We start from the raw sequence: 21,371 nt of genomic DNA, 5'->3' as shown, positions 1-21,371 counted from the left end.
CCAGCAAAGAGTTGGTGCCGCTTTGGAACCAATTTTCCTGGCCGAGAACCGGTTCTTTGGCTGTCGAAACACAAAGAACTGGTTCGCGAGTAGGCACCGGCTCCGAACCGGCACCAGCACTGCCTTGGTGGAAAAGGGGTATCTGAGAACTACGCCCACTGGAACGCGACATGATATTGTAAAAAAAAACAAAAAACATTCATAATTTTAATTACTAGTGCAAAATGCCCGTGCAAAATCAGTTTTTATGTGTGTTTTTAGTAATTGTTGGTTTGGTGCCCGTGAGACTGTGAACGCACTGAATTCAGGGAGCAGGCTAGTTACTACAAATGATGGCCGTGAATAAAATATAATATTCGGAAGTAAACAGTATAGCTGACAGGTTACTACAAATGATGGCTGTGAATAAAATATAATATTCAGAAGTAAACAGTGTAGCTGACAGAGTGTTTATGTCAGAATGTTTATTTTTAAACCACAACCTTCTAAGTGCTTCTTTTACCGATATATTTAAGAAAACGCTATGCTTGAGCAAACAGTTTGTGAATAGGCAACTACAAATGATGGCCGTGAAAGAGACTGTGATCGCATTGAATAGGATATGTTTAGTTGGTGAATAGCATAGGCTACTATTACACAGTAGTGATAACGTTAAGCGCACCAGAATTAAATATAATATTCAGAAGTAAACAGCATAGCTGACTTATAGATTCAGTTTACATCCACAAATGAATATGAATTACATCCACAATGAATTACATCCACATCCGTCGATTCAGGGAGCAGTGCAAAGTGCCCGTGCAAAATCAGTTTTTGTGTGTGTTTTTAGTAATTGTTGGTTTCTTGGTAAAGAAAACTGTAATATTCAGAAGGAACCAAACTATATTATTCAGAAGTAAACAGTGTAGCTGACTGAGTGTTTTTGTCAGTATGTTTATTTTTAAACCACAACCTTCTTGGGGCTTCTTTGACTGATACAACCCTCTAATGTCAGAATGTTTATTTTTAAACCACAACCTTCTTATCAACGATATCAACGATAATCAACGATATCTTTTGCATTTCTCATCCAAACAACGTCAAACTTGGCACTGCACTTACTCGTGCCCGTAGCGAGTAGGGCTGGACCCGAATATTCGAATAATCGTTTGGTGGGTTGGTATTCGATTTGAAAATTTGACATTCGAATATTCGAATATCCCCCGCGAAACGGTTCTCATTCGCGCTTGAATAAGGCCGGCGACTCACTGGCTGCGTGGCGTGTCCGTTTTTATTTCGGCTCCCATGTTAACAGGTTGGAGTTTGCACACTGCCTGCATGAGACATGCGTCTCAGGCGCGGCTCGAACCACGCGAAAACGTGCATGCTAGAAATAGAACCGACGGGAGTGTTCTCTGACTAGAGTAGAACAGCGGAGTTTGTATGGACCGAAGTGCTTGTGTTTTGGGTTAAGCTGCGTTGCTTTGACATTGTGGAAAATAGAATAATATAAACAAAATGTATTAGCCTTTTTACCCGTTATTATCAATCTAAATTAATCTCGTTTTTAATTTAACTTAATTTCGTTTTTCTTTATTTAAATTTCGTTTTTCTTTATTTAAATTTTATTTCTTTATTTAAATTTCGTTTTTCTTTATTTAAATTTCGTTTTTCTTTATTTAAATTTCGTTTTTTCTTTATTTAAATTTAATTTTTTCTTTATTTAAATTTCGTTTTTCTTTATTTAAATTTTTTTTTTTTTAAATCTACCCTTTACTGTGTCAGCAATTTGTTAGTCAGAAAAATATTAGACTACCTTAAAAGTATTGCTTAATTTAACAGACCTGTGTGTGTGCGTTTTATATTTTTTACAGTCTATGGTTTTATATCACTAGTGCAGTGTCCGTTTTCGGAGAATATAAGCCCTGCCCGCGTGGCGCTGTTCTGTAGTTTACTAAAAGTTTAAATTCTGAATGTGTCGTCTCGCGTGTCCATATATTGCACCAAATGCGACACTGCCCTCCCGTGTGAAGTCGATTGGATGAACGGTTCTCGAAATAATAATTATGCAAACGGACATACAGACACATAGAGATTCCTGCCTTTATTAGAGAGAAGAATATGTTCAGCCCCCTCTCTCCGAAGCTTCGAATATTCGATGTTCATTACTACCGAAGCTTCAAAGCTCAAAAAATGGTATTCGGACCAGCCCTAGTAGCGAGACACCTGTTGAGTTTGAAATCCATCGGACTAACGGTTCGAGAGATATGTGAATAACAGACATACACACACACACACACAAACGCACGCACGCACGCACACAGACAGACACACAGACAGACAGACGTTTCTGTAATTTATAGATAGATGTTAAATACATATACAGTTGATATCGATAACTAAGTTAGCAAGCTAGTGTTAGTTCTCTTACGAGAGTTCTCTCGTACTGCGTTTTTGTAAAAACGCTATGGGAAAAACTCTTTTTCACGAAATACTGAAGCAAAAAATTATCCTTAATTTTGAAGTAATGTAAAGCGCATTGCAGCAGCACACAGCTATGGGCGAGACGGCTCGCTCGCTCATTGGCTGCTCTGCGGCAACTGCATAAGCCTATCGAGCAAGGCCTGAAGTGACGTCGCGCCCTCCTTGCCACTTCCCGCCGAAACGGGCGTGGCTTAGCCCTATAAAGGTAGCTCGAAAAGGCTGATTCACTTGATTTTTCATCTCTTCAACGAAGCTCACGCATCGCTGGATCACGAGAGAAGCAACGCGTCGTCTGAGAAAGCACTTCAGCGGGACGAGCCACTTGAAGCCGCTGGCCAACGCCGCCTTCGACTGCCGTACCTGCTGTGCTATCCGGCGCCTATATCCTTTCTATATATTCTGTGTATTATGTGTATTATGTATGTACCTTTTACACTAAAAGAGCCGGGCGTCTTTTTTAAGACGCCCCCCTTTCCTAGAGGATCTCGCAGCTCTCAAGCAGGAAAATTTATGCCGTCAAATACATGAGAGGCGACTGCAGATGTTTATTCTGCAAAAACCTTTTTACGGCTACCCAGAAAAATCCCATAGGGATGTATTTTCTGGTGTCCCGGCCACAGCCGATGGTGCTATAAATGTAGTACTGATGCCAAACACAGCCCTTCACAGGGCTCGCGCCTATAAAATCGACTCAGGTCGATCGCGCACCCAACATAGTAAATGTGCTCACTTCCCAGTGCCCACAAACACTATGTCACACATGTCACAGGGTTTCTGTAAAAACTAAACCTGTGCACGCTCGCTCTGCTCAGGCAGACAGCGCGCTCAAAGCAGTAAATGTGCCCGCTTCCCGCCCACACTTACTCACAGACAACATGAGTCCCACGAGACTCGCTCAGCCCTCCCTCGCTCGGTTAAGCACTGTAGTAGGGTCGAGGACGAGCGCTCTGCCCGCTGTGATCAGCGTGCTCCCCGCCTCGAGCGTCACAGGCGTGACGCCTATGTTACAGCACACCGAAGCACTTCTGTCACCCAGCGAACAGAGCGCGCTTCGCATCCAACCCTTAGCCATCCATGCAGAAGCATGGTCAGCGCTTCCAGGGGTTTCGGAATGGGTGCTAGACATTATAAAGAGAGGCTACTCGCTACAGTTTTGTCGATGCCCTCCCCGCTTCACAGCGCGCGTCGAAACTACGGTGAATTCAGAAGTAGCACACCTACTTCACGCCGAAATATCAAAACTAATGAGCAAAGGGGCTATAGAGCCTGTATCTCAAGCTCAAAGCAAAGGGGGGCTATACAGCAGATACTTTCTGGTTCCCAAGAAAGACAGTGTTTTCAGACCCATACTGGATCTAAGGCAGCTGAACAAAGCATTAACGAAACGCAGTTTCAAAATGCTCACGACCAGGAAAATTCTCGCGCATATTCGCCGAGGAGACTGGTTCATGTCGATAGATCTGAAGGACGCGTATTTTCAAATACAGATAGCGTCACATCACAGGCGATACTTGAGATTCGCCTTCGAGGGCCAGACATACCAGTATACAGTCCTGCCATTCGGCTTATCCCTGGCACCTCGTACATTTACGGGGTGCATGGACGCAGCGCTCGCTCCCTCAGACTCAAAGGCATGCGAGTGCTGAACTATTTGGACGACTGGCTGATTCTGGCTCAATCATGATCAGAGCTCATGGAGCACAGGTATCAGAATCAATTGGACGAAGTTTCGCTGAACCCCAGTCAAACGATTTCGTTTCCAGGTACAGTTCGGGACTCACAGTCCATGACGGCACGGCTGTCACCGCAGCGCGTGCTAGACATTCAGCACGCAGCGAGCTTTTTCCGCGCGACCACCCCGCTCAGGAAATTTCAGAGGATGCTAGGTCTCATGGCCTCAGCATCAACAGTTCTGCAGCTGGGCCTGCTCCGCATGCGCCCTCTGCAGTTCTGGCTGAAAGCGAGAGTACCGCGCGGAGCGTGGGCGTCCGGTCGGCTGCGTCTCAAGGTCAATCAGAGCTGTGTGACAGCTCTGAAACCTTGGATAACGAGCGACTGGTACCAATCAGGTGTAAGCCTGGGGACTTCCTCGAGAGTAATGGTGGTGTCGATAGACGCCTCCACCTCGGGATGGGGAGCGCTGCTCGAGGGCAGATCGTTCTTCGGCCTGTGGTCAGAACGAGAGAAGCCCCAACATATCAACTGCCTGGAAATGTTGGCAGTGGACAACGCGCTGACGCGCTTTCGTCCCCGAATCAAGGACCAACATGTCTTAGTCCGTTCGGACAACATGTCTGTGGTGTCCTACATAAATCACCAGGGCGGTCTCAGATCCCGAGACTTGTACAGGTTGGCAGAACGCCTCCTGATATGGGCTCAGCACAACTTGCGCTCGCTGAGAGTAGTGCATGTGCCTGGGTTCCAGAATTTGGGTCCAGACAGACTGTCCAGGAACAACATTCCCACGGGCGAATGGTCTCTACACCCGCAAACAGTCCAGCTGTTGTGGGAGAGATTCGGCAGAGCGGAGGTGGACCTATTCGCGTCCCACGAAAACGCTCACTGCCCCGCGTTCTTTTCCAAGAACAAGAGCGCGCTGTCCCGAACGTGGCCGCGCTGTCCGCTCTACGCTTTTCCCCCCGTCCCTCAGGTGATAGAACGGGGCAGGGTAATGAAATGCTCAGTGCTGCTTGTAGCGCCGCTCTGGAAGAACCAACCATGGTTCCCAGGTCTGATGCAGTTAGCAGACACTGCCCCGTGGCCAGTGCCATTGAGGAGGGACCTCCTCTCACAGGCCAGGGGTTCGTTTTGGCATCCTCACCCGGAATTGTGGTCCCTCCACGTGTTGGCGCTCAACGGGTACCCGCTGACCTCTCAGTGGGAGTGCTGAATACTATCACTCAGGCTAGAGCGCCGTCGACTAGACGGCTTTACGCCTCAAAGTGGTCGGTTTTCTCCGGCTGGTGCACAGCTCAGGGTCAATCACCCCTCGATTGAGAGGTGACGGAGGTTCTCTCCTTCCTACAGAAGCTGTTGGATAAGGGCAGAGCCCCTTCCACGCTCAAAGTCTGTGTGGCGGCTATCGCAGCGTTCTCTGAAACAACGCTCGGTCAGTCATTAGGAAGGAACGATCTAGTCATCCGCTTCCTCAGGGGAGCTAGGAGGCTGAATCCTCCCAGACCTTCTTCAGTCCCTATGTGGGACCTCTTTACGGTTTTGGAGGCCATGAAAGGTCCCCCTTTCGAGCCCACCCAAACAATTAGCCTCAATCATCTGTCTTTCAAAACAATGTTTTTGTTGGCTCTCGCTTCAGTGAAGCGCATAGGTGACCTGCACGCGCTCTCAGTGAGCGCGGCGTGCTTAGAGTTTGGGCCTAAAGACTCAAAAGTCATACTCAAACCTAGGCATGGTTATGTGCCAAAATCCCTCAACGCACCGTTTAGGGCTCAGGTTATCTCCCTGTCTGCCCTGCCGGTGTCAGGAGAGGAAGGGGACTCAAGCTCGCTTTGCCCTGTCAGGGCCCTAAGAGCTTATGTGTCTCGCTCTGCTGTCTTCAGACAGACTGAGCAGCTATTGTCTCGTTCAGTGGACGTTCCAAGGGAATGGCTGTTTCGAAACAAAGCCTATCCAGATAGATAGTCGATGCTATAGCGCTAGCATACATTACCAAGGGCCTTCTATGCCCGTTGGGTGTCAGAGCGCATTCCACGAGAGGCGTCGCCTCATCGTGGGCTTGGTCTAGTGGGATCTCCTTACAGGACATATGTATGGCGGCAGGCTGGGCCTCACCGTCTACATTTATTAGGTTTTATAACCTAGAGGTTCCCGCTTTGCAGGCTAAGCTACTGTCGGTGTAACCGAATCAGTTGTCTGATTAGAACACTGAGATCGCGAGCGCAGTGCGCTGCCGACTGTCATATGGGCAGTATTGCGTAAGACCCGCATTTTCCCACATTAGCTCAGGCTCCCGCCTTGTCTATGTGACGTCATGTTTTGCGTCTACGGACGCCACCATATAAGGGACGGAGGGATTCCCCTCCTGTTTCCAGACTCTCTGTGAGTTAATCTGGTGATTGTGCACTGTAAGCTCTGGGCTTCGCTTCCAGGCTTATTGGTGCTTTATCCCAGCACGCACGGCGTTTTACATTGTGTTCCCATAGCGTTTTTACAAAAACGCAGTACGAGAGAACTCTCGTAAGAGAACGTACTCGGTTACTAACGTAACCTCGGTTCTCTCTAGAAGAGGGAACGAGTACTGCGTTCCCCGGCGTGCGTGCGGTTCACTCTGGTTCGCTTCGGCGATGAAAAGAAAATCAAGTGAATCAGCCTTTTCGAGCTACCTTTATAGGGCTAAGCCACGCCCGTTTCGGCGGGAAGTGGCAAGGAGGGCGCGAAGTGAGACGTCACTTCAGGCCTCGCTCGATAGGCTTATGCAGTTGCCGCAGAGCAGCCAATGAGCGAGCGAGCCGTCTCGCCCATAGCTGTGTGCTGCTGCAATGCGCTTTACATTACTTCAAAATTAAGGATAATTTTTTGCTTCAGTATTTCGTGAAAAAGAGTTTTTCTAGAGAGAACCGAGGTTACGTTAGTAACCGAGTATGTTATGCGTTAGCAAGCAACTGCTTGGCACTTGCAAACCTAACAATTACTGTAACTAAGGCACTTAGTAATAATTAATGAAAATATTAATATGGGTATTATATACCCTATTATATTATTAACGTATATAATAATATATATGTTATTCTTAGTAACGTAACCCTACTACTGTAGCTAAGGCACTTGCAAACATAACCGTTACTGCATAGCTTTCTGCTTTATCCACATTCTAAAAGTTGCATACTGTCAAAATGCTACAGCTTGACATTTGGATATTTGACTTACCAGTGACAAAATGTTTACTGCACACGTAGACATACTGAGTGTCAGGATCCCACAATTTACCCATTCTTCCTGCTGATGCTTCACGTCCTATTGCCTGTATCCACTTTTGTCTCTTTAAAGGCTGGCTTTTACGGTTCGGAAGCTTATAAAAATGTATTTCTGGGTTTTTTGTTTGCTGTACACCTTGTCACACAGCAGCTTTTAGGCATTTTTCTGTCTTTTGTTATAATTCATAAATGACAAGGAGGCAGCCTCTTGCAATGCAAAGTTAATGGAGGCGGTTGTATTGTCCCCCCACCCCCCCGGTGGGTGTGGTCTTCAGATTATGGCGCGTTGCGCTCTGTCTCTATGGGGAAATCCATTTTCCTCGAAATGCTGAAGCCTGATTTGAATAACTCTTTTGCTTGCAAATAGCCAATCTTTCTTCTTCACCTGGAGCCTGGTTTCGCCGTGGATTCACGCAATCAGAGTGGACAAAGTGGATTTCCCCTCTCGCGTTCCGGCGGATTTTTGCTTTTAAATGAAGGAATGTCTCTTTATCGACTTCCCGGACGCACACGAGCAGTGTGTGCTGTGTCTGGGTCGAGCCCACGCGGAGGCGGCACTCGAGGGATCAGGTTGTCGAGCCTGTGAGGAACTCCCCATCAAGATCCTTCGTTCAAGGCTGGCCGTTACCCGTAACGGCGGCCCTCCATCTCCTGCCTCCCCCCGCCCTCCGGCGTCAAGCCGCGGGCCGGGAGACTGCAGAGAGCTCCGTCTATGGACTCTGTCGAGGAGTTGGCGTCGGCCCAACGCCCACGCCGCCCTCACGTATCAGAACCTCTCACCTACGCTGAGGCCAGTTGCCGCCCTCCGAAGGAAGCGCGGGAAATAGTATCTTTCGGGTGTAGTGAGGACGACGCCATGTCCATGAGCGCCTCCGACCTGGGAGCGTGGTCTGAGGCTCCTTCAGAAGCCACCCCGACCTCGCTGGATGTGGAGCTCATGGCTATTCTTACGGAGGCAGTACTGGGAGCTGGACTGGGCAGCCCCCAGAGAACAGCCGTCTAGGAAGTGGATGGACGAGTCCTTCCTCGGCGCGGGCCTTCAGGCGGACGCCCCTCAGAGACCCGCACCCTTTTTCCCTGAGCTCCACGAGGAGCTCACCTGGTCATGGCACTCCCCTCACACAGCCCGAGCCCATGCACAGGGTACCCAGCTGCTGACAGCAGTGGAAGGGGCGGAGAAATTGGGTTACACGTGACCGCCTCCCGTCGGATGGAAAACCGCCTCATTGCCTTCCAGGCCATGTAGAACCACTGCCCACATCGCCGAGAAGGCATATATCTCAGCTGGACATGCAGCATCTGCCCTCCACAAGATGGCAATCCTGCAAGTCTTCCAAACTCGACTCTTGGGGTCCCTGGACGAGGAGGGCCCGGACCCCGAGTCTCTCAGGAAGCTGCGCACGGCTGCGGATCTGGCTCTGGCCGCCTCGAAAAAGGTCGCGCAGGGTATCGGCCGTAACATGGGCAGCCTCGTGGTTTTACACCGTCACCTGTGGCTGACGTTGACGGAGATGTGCAATGATGAGAAGAAACAGCTCCTGGACGCACCGGTAAGCCCGTCGGGTCTTTTCGGCGTTGCAGTCAAGGCTTTTTCTGAGAAGTACGCTGAGACTTTGAAACAGTCAAAGATGATGCCGCATCTCCTACCTAAACGGTCTCAAGCCCCCCCTAGAGCGAGGTCTAGATCGTCCTTGGCTCAGCGTCTGGGTGGATACGCTAGGCGCGCATCCCCGAGCGCGAGAGAGCAACGCGAGCCTGAACCGCCGCTTCGCCAGAGGCAATTCAGGAAGCCCCGTTTCGGCACGAAACCAGCCTCTGCCGCCGGACGAGGAGGGGCAGCGTTCCTGATGTTCGTGCCAGGAGGAAGAGAGTGCGGGCCGTGCACGACAACAGACCTGCGGCGAAAAGGGCGTGTTCCCGCTCAGAGTTCACTCGGCAACCTACAGTCAAGTCCGAGAATGTTTTTGTCAATGTTATGAAACCGCTGTGTTCTGTTTCAATAAACATAAAACATTACATGTCTTAGCAAAAGAGCTAAATCCGTCAATATTTCAGCGAGATATGAGGATTTGTGTGCATGCTGATCACTCACCTAATGCACAGCTTCACTGCGGTAAGATGGCCGAACGGTGATGCCGGAAGTGACTGCGCCATAAGACATCTAGCGTTTATATATGATATCTATGGTCAGGCTGGCGCTGTCGTCCTCACACTGCTATGACGTATGGTTCTGCGGTTCTGCAGTCAGACCTATCTCTCGGAGCCAGTCGAAAGTGTAAACAAGACTTCACCTTCTCCAAACTAGACGCTGTCTTGCTCTCTCTCCCTCGCACATATTAATCAAAATAAATCGACACGGTGGTAAAAGGTCGGAAGACCAATGTTTCATGTGTAAATACAGTTACACACCATTGCGATACATCCATATGAAGACGTTGTTCTGCAGGTTCGTTGTCTTCATTTTCATCTCGCTCCGGCTCCGACTCTGGCTCAAACATGTAAGGCTGGCTGGACAAGTCTTCCGTTGTTGACATTTTGTTAATAACGTGTGAATAAAACGTTTCTGTGCTGCTAGATAATCGTATCTCTGCTATCAAACTACAAAAATGGCCGAACGGGGTGGAGTTGAACCGAGTGTCACCTCTGCAACCTGGAGAGAGGGCGGGGTATGAAGTGTCTCAATTGTATTTAAAGAGACCGCACCAAAACGAGTTGCTCTCAGACGCACATCAGAAAAGGGGTAGAAAAGAGGCCTGTGGAGCTATAATAATGAGGAATTCAGACCCAAGCATTGCAGTTCCGCTTTATATAAACTACAAATGTATGATTTATATGTAAAAAGGAACGATTTAAAAGCATGATATGTCTCCTTTAAAGAATAATCATAATCATACGCATATCTTTTTCTTTTTCTTATACACCACGTTTAACAAGATTTCATTTTTATTTTATTATATAATTTTTACTTTTTAGTTGTATTTGTTTGGTTCTTTGTTCATCCTCAAACAATTATTTTATTTTTATTATTAAGAGGTTTTCACAAGAGTTAAATGTAAACTGCAAACATTAAACTGTGCTGAAATTAAATGTCTTTAACTGGAAGTGTTCTGTTAACTCTGCTAAACTATAATTACTAAAACTTAAACTGAAACTAAATATATAAAAACTAAATAGAAATGTGTTCACAAAATAAAAACTAAACTAAAACTAACAAAACCATTAATGAAACTAACTAAAACTAAACTGAAATTTATAGGAAATTTGAAAATGATATTAAAATAAAAACTAATTTAAAAATGCAAAACTATAATAACCTTGTTCCTGACCACTATTGAGAGTGCACATCCATATTTTATAATTATTAATCAATTGAGATAAAGTAACTGAATGGTAACTCTAATATGGCAACATATAACAATGAACTACTTTTTTGATAAATATTGTTTTGGTACATGTTGTCGAATTTGAGTTCTGAAGAGGCCTGCTATCATCAGGCAACACTTTTTTCTTAAATGATCATTCATCGCAAAGCGGGACGGGGGGGGTCACCCTATTTTTAACTCAAAATAAACAACGCAACAAATGGCGTCTCTTTTTCATAGTGGCCTTCAAGGGCGCAAAAACGTTGTTTGGAATACGTTCACAATAAACAAAATGTCACATAGCATTTAAAACATACATGAAACCCTGCATGGTGAATGTTCATATTCCAGTACAGCAGGTGGCAATAAAGACGTTCATGGTGGTGCGTTCCTTTTCGAGAACGAGACGTTCAAAAATGGGGGCTATGGCTTGGCAAATAACGCTTTTATATAGTTTTTGTTTTTTTAGTTGACTATAAACCCATGGATCCTTGACTAGTTTATGTTTCTTTAGCTATATATCTGCAAGACAGTCAAGTAACGTAATTCAATTAAAAGCAAATGCTTTAAAATGCATTCAGTGATATCTATCAAGGCTAACTAGCACAGGAAAAGCTGTCAATAGAAAAAACAACAACAATATTTTGCCTCAATATTTCGACGTTTAGCATCCATGGCAGGTCGCTTACTGGGTTGTAGGTGTTAGTTTGGTGAAGGAAGTGAAAGTAGCAGGAATGGAGGATCACCATCAGGATGCTGCTGTGAGTGGGAGCAGCTCTGGAGCTGATCTTCTCTCCAGGATCGCTCTCAATGATAACAAGGCTGGTATGGAGGGACTGGACAGAGACAAGATCAACAATGTCATTCTGGAAACCTCCAAGGTCTGCACAGCTATTTATCTACAGTATTATACAGTGGGGAGAACAAGTATTTGATACACTGCCGATTTTGCAGGGTTTCCCACTTACAAATCATGTAGAAGTCTGTAATTTGTATCATAGGTACACTTCAACTGTGAGTGAAGGAATCCTAAAACAAAAATTCAGAAAATCACATTGTATGATTTTTAAGTAATTAATTTGCATTTTATTGCATGACATAAGTATTTGATACATCAGAAAAGCAGAACTTAATATCTGGCACAGAAACCTTTGTTTGCAATTACAGAGATCATATGTTTCCTGTAGTTCTTGACCAGGTTTGCTCACACTGCAGCAGGGATTTTGGCCCACTCCTCCATACAGACCTTCTCCAGATCCTTCAGGTTTCAGGACTGTCACTGGGCAATACGGACTTTCAGCTCCCTCCAAAGATTTTCTATTGGGTTCAGGTCTGGAGACTGGCTAGGCCACTCAAGGACCTTGAGATGCTTTTTACGGAGCCTTCTTCGTCCTCCAAAAGTGGTCCACATGACCTTCTCCCATTCCTCCTCTGGATCATCCAGATTGGCAAACTTCAGACGGGCCTGGACATGCGCTGGCTTGAGCAGGGGGACCTTGCATGCACTGCAGGATTTTAATCCTTGACTTCGTAGTGTGTTACTAATGGTTTTCTTTGAGACTGTGGTCCCAGCTCTCTTCAGGTCATTGACCAGGTCCTGCCGTGTAGTTCTAGGCTGATCTCTCACCTTCCTCATGATCATTGATGCCCCACGAGGTGAGATCTTGCATGGGTCCCCAGACCGAGGGAGACTGACCGTCATCTTGAACTTCTTCCATTTTCTAATAATTGCACCAACAGTTGTTGCCTTCTCACCAAACTGCTTGCCTATTGTCCTGTAGCCCATCCCAGTCTTGTGCAGGTCTTCAATTTTATCCTTGATGTCCTTGCACAGCTCTCTGGTCTTGGCCATTGTGGAGAGGTTGGAGTCTGTTTGATTGAGTGTGTTGACAGGTGTCTTTTATACAGGTAACGAGTTCAAACAGGTGCAGTTAATACAGGTAAAGAGTGGAGAAGGCTTCTTAAAGAAAAACTAACAGGTCTGTGAGAGCCGAAATTCTTACTGGTTGGTAGGTGATAAAATACTTATGTCATGCAATAAAATGCTAATTAATTATTTAAAAATCATAATAGTTTAGATTAAGCCAGGATTGGGCTTTAGTTCAATTAGTTAAACATTTTTTTAAATGTGCCTTAGAAAAAAAAAACATTACTGGTGTGCATCTTGAGACAAAACAATGGCATTGACACATTTTTAGATATGCTAGTGCAAGTTGCTTTTAGTTACAACAGCTTAAACATGCATTTTAGTCTAGGAATAGGCTTAAAGTGTCATGAAACCCTGAACCAAATTTTCTGAGATTTTAACAGAGGTTTGTGTGTTGAACACCATTGAAGACAATGTAAGCATCTGTTAGATTTAAAGGGTTAGTTCACCCAAAAATGAAAATTCTGTCAGTAATTACTCACCCTCATGTTGTTCCAACCGCGTAAGACCTTCGTTCATCTTCGGAACACAAATTAAGATATTTTTGATGAAATCTGAGTGCTGGATCACTTCTCCATAGGCTGCTAGGTGACCGAAACTTGCTGGCCCAGAAAAGTTATTAAAGAGATTGTTAATATAGTCCAAGTGACTACAGTGGCTCAATCTTAAGTATATCAAGTGACGAAAATACTTTTTGTGCGCAAAAACAAACAAAAATAACGACTTTATTCCACTATTCATTTCCTTCTCTCTGGGCCTCTAGTTGGTTCACGTAGTGTTTTTGCGCTGCGCGTCTGTGTTACACGTCACCACGTAGGCTCACAATTGGCCGACGCTGGTCATGTGTGTGATGCGTGTTGACGTGTAACACAGACGCGCAACGCAAAAACACTACGAGGCCCAGAGAGAAGGAAATGAATAGTGGAATAAAGTCGTTATTTTTGTTTGTTTTTGCGCACAAAAAGTATTCTCGTCGCTTGATATACTTAAGATTGAGCCACTGTAGTCACTTGGACTATATTAACGATCTCCAGGGATGGGCAGTATTTCAGATACATGTATTTAAAATACGTATTTGAAATACAAAATACTATTTTGTATTTGTATTTAAATAAATTTTTCCACACAGTATTTTGTATTTGTATTTAAATACATTTAAGATGAGTATTTTTGTATTTTCAAAATACATAAAATACTTTTTGCCAGTCAACCTCTTTATCAGGGTATTGATTTTGTGCATCAACTAGTTCAGACATTCACTAGCTCAGCATTGGATCAGCGATTTCTTTTGGAATGAAGGTGAGAATGTCATGATCAATTCTACTTGTTGATTAAAGTTAAAATAGTGCATTATTCACTTCAGTTAACATGAAAGAATAAAAGAGCACAGACAAGTGGGAAAATAGCGTTAGCCAATCAGTCTTCTTGACCGGTTGTTGATTTTTATCAACTAGCTTGTCAAATGTGTTTAAAGGTTGTATCAGCGATTTCAGGCCTAAACATAAATGATCACATTTATCTAATCTTTCCTAACGATCCGCTAAGCTGCCCGTCCCATAAGCATGCTGTCAAAAAAACGCGTCTCTGTAGGCAGCCTAGGCTCTGAGATCTGCACACAAAAACAATTGGTTTCACCAACCACTCAAAACCAAAATAAATAGTGTTCCAAACAATCATCGACAGGGTGTTGTGAGGTTTTGCAACCTCACAACCCCTACAGAGACGTGTTTTTTTGACGGCCTGCTTATGGGGCGGGCAGCTATCGGATCGTTAGGAAAGATTACATGAATGTGATAATTTATGTTTGGGCCTTTTTTGGGCCTGAAATCGCTGATACAACCTTTAAAGCATTACTGCATGTTAGGGCTGGGTGATATGACACTACATATCATAGCGATGATATAAAGTTTGAATTGATGGAAGTTTTTCTAAATCGTTTACATAGATGGGCCTATGTGTGGGTTAAGCAAATTTATCCGTGCAGCTTTTAGTGGGCAGGAATTACTGGAACGTTGGAGTGGAAAAACAAACACTGATGAATGATACACCACAAAAATCTTCAGCTTTTAGTTTTATTGTACATAAAAATAATAATAAAAAAGGGGTAAATAGTGTCAAATTAATCTAAATTAATTCTAATTTAAAATTTTAGATACACTTTCTAATTTTAATAAACTTATAGAAACAAATAAACTTTACATAAAATAAACATAAAATTACTTAAAAAGCATTGAGACTACCTGCAAAAAATAAATTAAAATAAAAAAACCTCAAAAGAGTTTGAAATTCAGTTTATGCTGTGGAATCAAAACTGATATTGAGAATTGTGAAACCATGATATCGTTACTGTGAAGTAAAATTGAGATTTTGGTCATATCACCCATCCATATTCTTTGCTAGATAGCAGAAAAGGTTCCCACATATTTACATACAGTATGAATTTTTTAATAGTGTTCACCACAAGTAATAGACTACATTGTAACCAGAAATAAGTATATAAATGGCTGCTATTTTGCATAGGTTTATTTGTAATTGAAAGAAAGAGAGAAAGAAAGAAACAAAGAAACAAAGAAAGAACGACAGAGAGGGCAGAGATGAGGTTAGGAATGATAAGTCAGTAGGCCTATGTAGTTTCTAACACTGTGACCTATACCTGCACTGGATGGCCAATTTCACATGTATTTTGTGTATTTTCAAAATACAAAATACTGTATTTGTATTTAAATACATTTTTTCCCACAGTATTTTGTATTTGTATTTAAATACATTTTTCCACACAGTATTTTGTATTTGTATTTTAAATACATTTCCATGTATTTATGCCCATCTCTGACGATCTCTTTAATAACTTTTCTGGGCCAGCAAGTTTCAGTCACCTAGCAGCCTAGTGATCCAGCACTCAGATTTAATCAAAAATATCTTAATTTATGTTCCGAAGATGAACGAAGGTCTTACGCGGTTGGAACAACATGAGGGTGAGTAATTACTGACAGAATTTTCATTTTTGTGTGAACTAACCCTTTAATAGTAGGGGAAAAATGGTTAAATTTTAGTTTTATTCCGCTATTTTCATCTTCCGAGTTTAAAAAAAGATTTCAGTGTGACAACAAAGTTATTTTCAGATTTAGTGTTAAAAGTGCAAGAAATATCAATCTTTGCAATCTAATCTAAACCAAATAAACATTAAACAATAATACTAATGCTCATGTAACGTGATGTGCAAAGTATGTTAATTGCAAAGAAAAATACCAAAAATACCGAATATGTATGTAAAGACAGTCACAATCTTTAAGTCAAAGATCTTTTCTCTTGTTCCTCTTTGCTGTTCTCCATTACTGTGATCAAGTCACATGACCGTAGACTCTGACTGCTGGGACTTTGATATGCTTGCAGAGGAAACCCATCATACAGAACCTACATAAAGGGAAAGATGATGTGGTGATGTGTTCCCTATCAGAAAACAAATGGATAATTCGGTCAATTAAAATTTTAATTTAACAGAATTTATCAACTTGTTGCCTGCTGTGGTTGTTCTAATTCTCATCCTTTCTAAAAATATGAAAGTTTTTGGTTTAATATAAGACTGATTGATTTCATGTTGTTTTGTATTTTATTTGTTCATTGTTTATTTTGTTGGATTTTAGTTGGACTTGGTCAGAACTGTTCTATCTGCATGATGCCTGCTGCCTTTGGGCTCAGTGATGTTGAATTTAAATGACATGTAAAATAAAGACATGTTATGTTATCTTGTGATGTAATGGTGTTTTTTGGAAGGGACTAAAGAACAAAGATGTTTTATCAGCTGAAAGGAAGAATACAAATGTTTTATTAAGTTAGACATTATATAACAGTTTCAGGTTATGTTTTGGTGTTGGTAACATGTCCCACACGAACTTATAATCATCCCACATTTGGTTTGTTTGATGGTGGTCACTGGTCACCCTAGTTAAAAATCGTATTCGGTACCAAACCTTTATTTTATTGTCTTTACCAAACTAGCATCAAATGCGAGTCGAGTACATAGACAGGGGCGAGCACGTCGAGCATGCGTCTCTCTGTCTCGCGATATAATAATATAGTCTTGCGTAACTTCGACACGAGTCGTGGGCGGAACGCGGAAGCAGGGAAGTCACAGACAGACGGAATTGAATCTGATCCAGCCACTGATTGTAATATAACGCTTACAAATAGGATTTATAACTAAAGAAGAAGTAAGAAAACAGTTCTGTCGTATTTATTATTGGGTTTAACAGAATTTTATTGTGTGAGATCCTCTACTGAACTCCGTAGATTACGCTGCATTTACTGTAAGAGCCCAAGAGGAACTAGCGTGTTTCAACAGAACACCAGAATGGCGCTTCATCAAAAAGACCAGGTTTCATGGTGAAAATATGGATACAAAACCGTCGAAATGATCCGCCACCTTCACGTAGTAGCGGTTTTGATACTGATAATCACCATCGGTAAGAACTCAAATTATATGATTTGTGGAATTGCCTCAATTATAGTATTTAAAACAACGTGTCTTGCTTTCGTGTCCTTAAAACAGCGTATATCTGTTTTATTTCAGAGAGGACATTCGGCTTAAAGCCTCCTCAAGATGTCAAGATAGAGGGATCATATCTGCAGGGATCATATCTGAAGTGGAAGCCTTCCAACGATGGCAACGTGCTGTATTCACTACAGTACAACCCTAAATAGTAAGCATATTATTTTAAATGTATAGTTCAACCAAAATGAAATTATGTCATCATTTACTCACCCTCATGTTGTCCCAAACCCTTTTGATGTTTTTTTTTCTTTTTCTATGAGAGTTATACAGAGTTATACAGAATTTCAGTCACTTTCATTGGCTCTTTTTCCATACAGTTAAAAATGTAATGGTGACTGAGGAGGTCATATATAACACCTGCACTATCATCTTGCCTTTAACTTATTCTGTATTGTTATTTTGATTTTAGCAAATCAGAGGATGAGTGGCTCAATGTGTCGAGCCATATTGGAACAGAGTTAAGAATCACTCCTGAATTTTATGGAGCGGTATTCCGAGTTCGCACGGAGAAAGGAAACAACGTGTCAGAATGGCAGTATTCAAATCCAGTCCAGTGTGTAAATGGTAAAGATTGCTTTATGTGGTTATATGTACCTTCCATTTTAAATGTTTGTTTATCACCGCTAATATCTCTAGCACAAACATCTATGTTCTTTGTGTTTCACAGTTGCGGTTTGTCTTCCTGTGACGAATCTGATTGTAACACCTGAAAGGGTTTCCCTGACTATGGCACATATGGATGACAGTTTGGAGAAGGAATTTGGAGTGCACATTGAATTTAATATATCATACTGGAAAGTAGATAACGGAGGATCCCCTAAGGTCTCTTGCATCCTTCACAAAAAAAAAGAAAAAAAGAAAGAAAAGAAAATCATGTAAACAAACATTCATTCCATTTCTGTAGGAGGACTAGTGAAAGCTGACAAGAGTTTTTTATTCCTACAGGTAGAGTCTTTTATTACAAATAGAAAGAATGAACCCTTTCCTGAACTGGAATCAGAGCAAAACTACTGTTTCCAGGTTCAGTATTTGCTTTTCAAAAAGCCTTATGGAAATGCTAGCAAGGAAAGATGTGAAATCATCCCGGAAACGCGTGAGTCTTATTCACTTATTTATTACTAGAGCACAGACTGCATCAGCTTCATTCAGAGTGTGTGTGTGATTAAACCCAATCAGAAATTCATTAGCTTTTAGATACTGAAATGAATCACATGCTGCAAGACATTATTCATTTTGCTCAAGTGCATTAATTGTTTAACTGAAATGTGTTCTTTCATTCCTTTCTTCCTGTGCAGCTGAAGAAGCAAGGAGACGTGTTTTGCTCTATAGTGTTTTAACCACATTTTTTGTTTCGGCCATGTGTGGTATCTGCATTTTTGTACTTTTTAAATACCACAAAAAGGTGAAACAACTATTACAGCCAGTCCAACTGGAAATTCCTGACCACTATCGAGAGGTACACATCCATATTTTATAATTATTAATCAATTGAGATAAAGTAATGTAACTGAATGGTAACTCTAATATGGCAACCTATAACAATTAACTACTTTTTTGATAAATATTGTTTTGGTGCATGTTGTTGAATTTGAGTTCTGAAGAGGCCTGCTATCATCAGGCAACACTTTTTTCTTAAATGATCATTCATCAGTTCGAAGAGTTAGATGTAAATTATTTTATTATTATTTTTAAAATGAGTATTTATGTTCTTTCCCTTTATGTAGGTTCTGTATGATGGGTTTCCTCTGCAAGCATATCAAAGTCCCAGCAGTCAGAGTCTACGGTCATGTGACTTGATCACAGTAATGGAGAACAGCAAAGAGGAACAAGAGAAAAGATCTTTGACTTAAAGATTGTGACTGTCTTTACATACATATTCGGTATTTTTGGTATTTTTCTTTGCAATTAACATACTTTGCACATCACTAACAAGCTTACAAATTTAGATCTGTCCTGTGTAAATGCATCAGAGAACAGTTTTATGAGCATTAGTATTGTTTTTTAATGTTTATTTGGTTTAGATTAGATTGCAATGATTGATATTTCTTGCACTTTTAACACTAAATCTGAAAATAACTTTGTTGGCACACTGAAATTTTTCTTTCTTTGGCAAGTTTTTGCACAAATATTTTTAAGTAAATTTCACATAATGGAATTAAGTGAACTCTACTTAACTAAGTTAAGTGAAAGTAACTAAGAAAAAAAGTAATTTTAACTTGGCTAGTAAAAGGTTGAGTAATATTTATTTACTTGAGGTTCCCTTTGTAATACATTTAATTCAAACAATATAATATTGAATTAAGCCATACTTTTAAAGTATATGCTTTACTATAAAAGTACCCAAGTAATTAATACAATAGATATCGTTTAAGACAGTGTATCTACATATCAGATGATAAGTGTTATGAATGCAGAGACCTCAATACTCGGTAGACAATACACAATGACGGTAACATTTGATGGATCATTTTTGTGTTTGAATGTGTCATTCTGAGTAGAAAATGAACTTCAAATGTCACAAAATTGCACACTACTAATCCTAACAATGATAAAACAGTGTAAGTACAGCTGGAAAACAGTGAAAAATCAACCTCATTAATTATTCAAGGCCCAGTGCATGATGGGAACACCAGTATCAGAAAAGTTGAGTAATTTTATAATAACGTTGATATTTACACTTTCATTTCTACACGCTTGAATTGAGTACTAATAGACTTTACTTAGTTTTTTTTCTTTTTTTCTAGTTTTATTCTTACCTGAACTTTTTCATGTAAATTACATTGTTTTTTCTGTAGTACTTCACCACAAAATCATTTTTATCAGTTCACAGTTTTAGAATAATGTAATCGCTATCTACATTTAATCTGCAAAAGTATCAATGATGGGCTAAGTAGAGATTCAGCTAAAGAAAATAACTAAATTCGAAAAAAAGAAAAGAAAAAAGAATTCTTCAAATCACTGTAATGTATTTTAGTTGTTTATATTTGGCCATAACAGTAACTGGTTGCTCCATTTGACCCTCTGATTTCAACTAAACTCCTGTTACAACACAAGTGCTCAGTTTTCAGTATTGCATATGAGTTTACTTTATTATATTTCAAAATTCCCTTTAAATAGCTGTACACAGTTTGTCTTCCCTCAGAGCATTATTTCTTGTATATGTCCCTCATTTACATTTTATTCTATGTTTTTATATATGTATAGTTTTGTTGAATGTCTTTTTTATTGTGAAATTCATTTGGCTGCCAAAATGTAAAAATATATTGAAGCATTTCATAGAGCAACTATATCTATCTACACTGATGATGGAGTTAATTAGGAGAAGTAGACTCTGTGTCAGCTTATTTTAATTGCGTTCAATTGGTCTGCTTTTGATAAAAGCTTGCACTTGTTTGTATTTTTCTATGTTTTTGTCGAAAGGTTTTTGTTAGTGCCTACATTTGTGATAATGGCCATTTAACATGCAATACAAAGTTAGTAATTGTGGGAGCTTAATAATTTGTATACTGTGAAATTGTACAATGATAGTGTAGTTTTTAATGAATGTTTGATTAATAGCTTTAATATAATCAATGAATATTGGAGATTTGAAACTACTGCTAAGCTCTCACTGTGTTCTTTGTTGTTGTTGTGTTTTTTTTGCACAACTGTGAAATTATACTTATAAAACAGTGTAGCTATTTATTTTTCTTGTTTTGATTTATACAGATAACTTTTATTGTGAACCAGCTCAAGACAAAATGTGCAAAGTCTCTCAATTGTGAAATAGGCGCTATAAAAAAGGTAAATTACTTTTAAAAAAAAGACAGATGCGCGTTTCCTCTTCTTGCATTATTTTCAGTTATTAGCATGAGTTGAGTATGCTAATTGCTTGAAGTACAATGGAGATTTTACCTTAAAAATAAAACTACTTTTTCCAACCACAAGAGGGCACAATCATACTTGACATTATTCTTGTTATTCTTATATTTTAGTGCATTGATTTTCATAAGCACTCAAGGAAAAGCCAACTACAAACTTCCTAAACCTTTCTGCTTTTCTCAGAAAACCTAATCATATTTTGCAGAATTAGTCATATTTTTTTACCTGATGAAAAGGCTGAAGTGAAATGCCAGGACTGTTTTAGTCTGAACTGT

The 21,371-nt window shown here is 41.3% G+C and overlaps 1 protein-coding gene across 1 annotated transcript; it reads left to right on the top strand.

Moving 5' to 3' along the window:
* The first annotated feature begins 16,783 nt into the window (after positions 1 to 16,783).
* Positions 16,784 to 21,161, top strand: ifngr2 (interferon gamma receptor 2). The gene is made up of 7 exons (XM_084113203.1): positions 16,784 to 17,146; positions 17,254 to 17,383; positions 17,645 to 17,799; positions 17,903 to 18,057; positions 18,181 to 18,328; positions 18,531 to 18,691; positions 18,960 to 21,161. The coding sequence occupies exons 1-7, from the start codon at positions 17,095 to 17,097 to the stop codon at positions 19,083 to 19,085; spliced, it is 927 nt and encodes a 308-aa protein (XP_083969329.1). The 5' UTR covers positions 16,784 to 17,094; the 3' UTR covers positions 19,086 to 21,161.
* Positions 21,162 to 21,371: the final 210 nt, after the last annotated feature.

The sequence above is a fragment of the Abramis brama genome (assembly GCF_963993115.1).
Source record: "Abramis brama genome assembly, chromosome: 5".
NCBI classification, from domain to species: Eukaryota; Metazoa; Chordata; class Actinopteri; order Cypriniformes; family Leuciscidae; genus Abramis; species Abramis brama.
Note: the sequence above shows the minus strand (reverse complement) of the source record. Positions and strands in the feature narration are given on the sequence as shown.